Source organism: Magnolia sinica, chromosome 7, assembly GCF_029962835.1.
Source record: "Magnolia sinica isolate HGM2019 chromosome 7, MsV1, whole genome shotgun sequence".
NCBI classification, from domain to species: domain Eukaryota; kingdom Viridiplantae; phylum Streptophyta; class Magnoliopsida; order Magnoliales; family Magnoliaceae; genus Magnolia; species Magnolia sinica.
Window position 1 is genome coordinate 13,293,559 of NC_080579.1, and position 1,562 is coordinate 13,295,120.

General features: G+C 46.9%; 1 protein-coding gene across 1 annotated transcript; it reads right to left on the minus strand.

Moving 5' to 3' along the window:
• Nucleotides 1–293: 293 nt before the first annotated feature.
• Nucleotides 294–959, minus strand: LOC131250559 (protein MAIN-LIKE 1-like). The gene has a single exon (XM_058250846.1). It carries the CDS (start codon nucleotides 957–959, stop codon nucleotides 294–296), a length of 666 nt encoding a protein of 221 aa, XP_058106829.1.
• Nucleotides 960–1,562: the final 603 nt, after the last annotated feature.

Consider the following 1,562-nt stretch of genomic DNA (forward strand, 5'->3'; position numbering starts at 1 on the left):
ATCAAAAAACATGCGTGTGCGGCTGCGGTTATCCTTGTACCACAGCATCATGCAAGGAAATAGAGGCAAATGATCTATCAAAGTGGGCGCTAGATGGGGAAAATGATCAAAAAAGCAAACCTGTGCAAGACCACTATCAGAAAAGGTGCACCAGATCATCCCTAGGAAGAATATTGCAAAAAGGGACATCAAGAAAGTACCTCAATGACTGGATAAAAACCAGTCAAAGATCGGCTGATGCAGCAGCTAGCTTTGTCCAGCCCTTCGTACAAATGGGAAAGGAGAGGCGCATTTCAATTGTATGGCGTGGGAAATGTAATATCAACCACGAGCGATAACAGGCGGGAACTCACTAGCTCATTCCCATGGCAGAAGATCATCGCTCCTATGGTGTACAAAATCAGAGCACGGGCCTTTATCACGACCACATCCTCAGTCTCAGGGATGCACCTGGCAAAATTCGATGATAGCCAAAGCAGTTTGAATCGGTGACCGAAAAAATCTATGGTATCCGGCATCATCCCTAGCAACTCCATCCAGTCATCCTCAGAAGGCACTAGATGATCCTCCTCAAAAGGAACAGATCCTCCGTCGTATCGAAGACCCAGCTGCATGTATATGTCATAAGGAGTGATGCCCCACTCCCCAAAAGGCAACTGGAAAGTATGGGTCTCAGGGTACCACTGTTTGGTCAAGGCGGATAAAAGGGACATGTTCGTCTTGCTCAGACGAACCCGAAATAGGTGGGTGAGCGGAGTATGCTCCAACACCTCAAAAAACAGAGGCTGCAGATCATGAAACCAATCGGGCCAGTGAGTCCTGACCCCTCGTCCCCTCAAGATTGAAGGACCGCTGCCCTCCCGAGCTATATCAGAAAAGTGTCGTCTCTCTCGAGGCACGTAGCACGGATCGGTCGACTGATGAGAAGGACCGGCCTTATTCCTACTACGGCGAGGCATATTGCACAAACAAGGATCACAAGTAAGTATCCTTCTCACTATTAGGACATTAGGTCAAAGCCCATTTTCAAAGGCCCAAGTCCATTTTCAAAGGCCCATTTCAAAAGCCCATTTCAAAAGGGCCATTTTCAAAGGCCCATTTCAAAAGCCCATTTCAAAAGGCCCTTCTTTCAAGGCCCATTTCAAAACTCCATTTTAAAAGGCCCATTTCAAAAAGCCCATTTTGCAAGGCCCACTTACGAAGCCCATTTTCAAAGGCCTAAGCCCACTTTCAAAAGGCCCATCTTTCAAGGCCCATTTCAAAACTCCATTTCAAAAGGCCCATCTTCCAAGGCCCATTTCAAGGCCCATTGCCAAAGCCCATTTAAAGGCCCATTTCAAGACCCACTTCCAAGGCCCATTTTCAAAAACCATCATCCACACCCACGTGTCCATAACTCAAGTCCATCTTCACATTCAAATAAATGCATCTGGCCACATCAAGATCATGATGTGGGGCCCACTTGAAAAATCCCATCCATACATCACCCACAAAGGTGACCAACCATCAAGGTTTGCACCATCAATACACTCAAGTGGACCCCAAATCACCCATCTAATGGT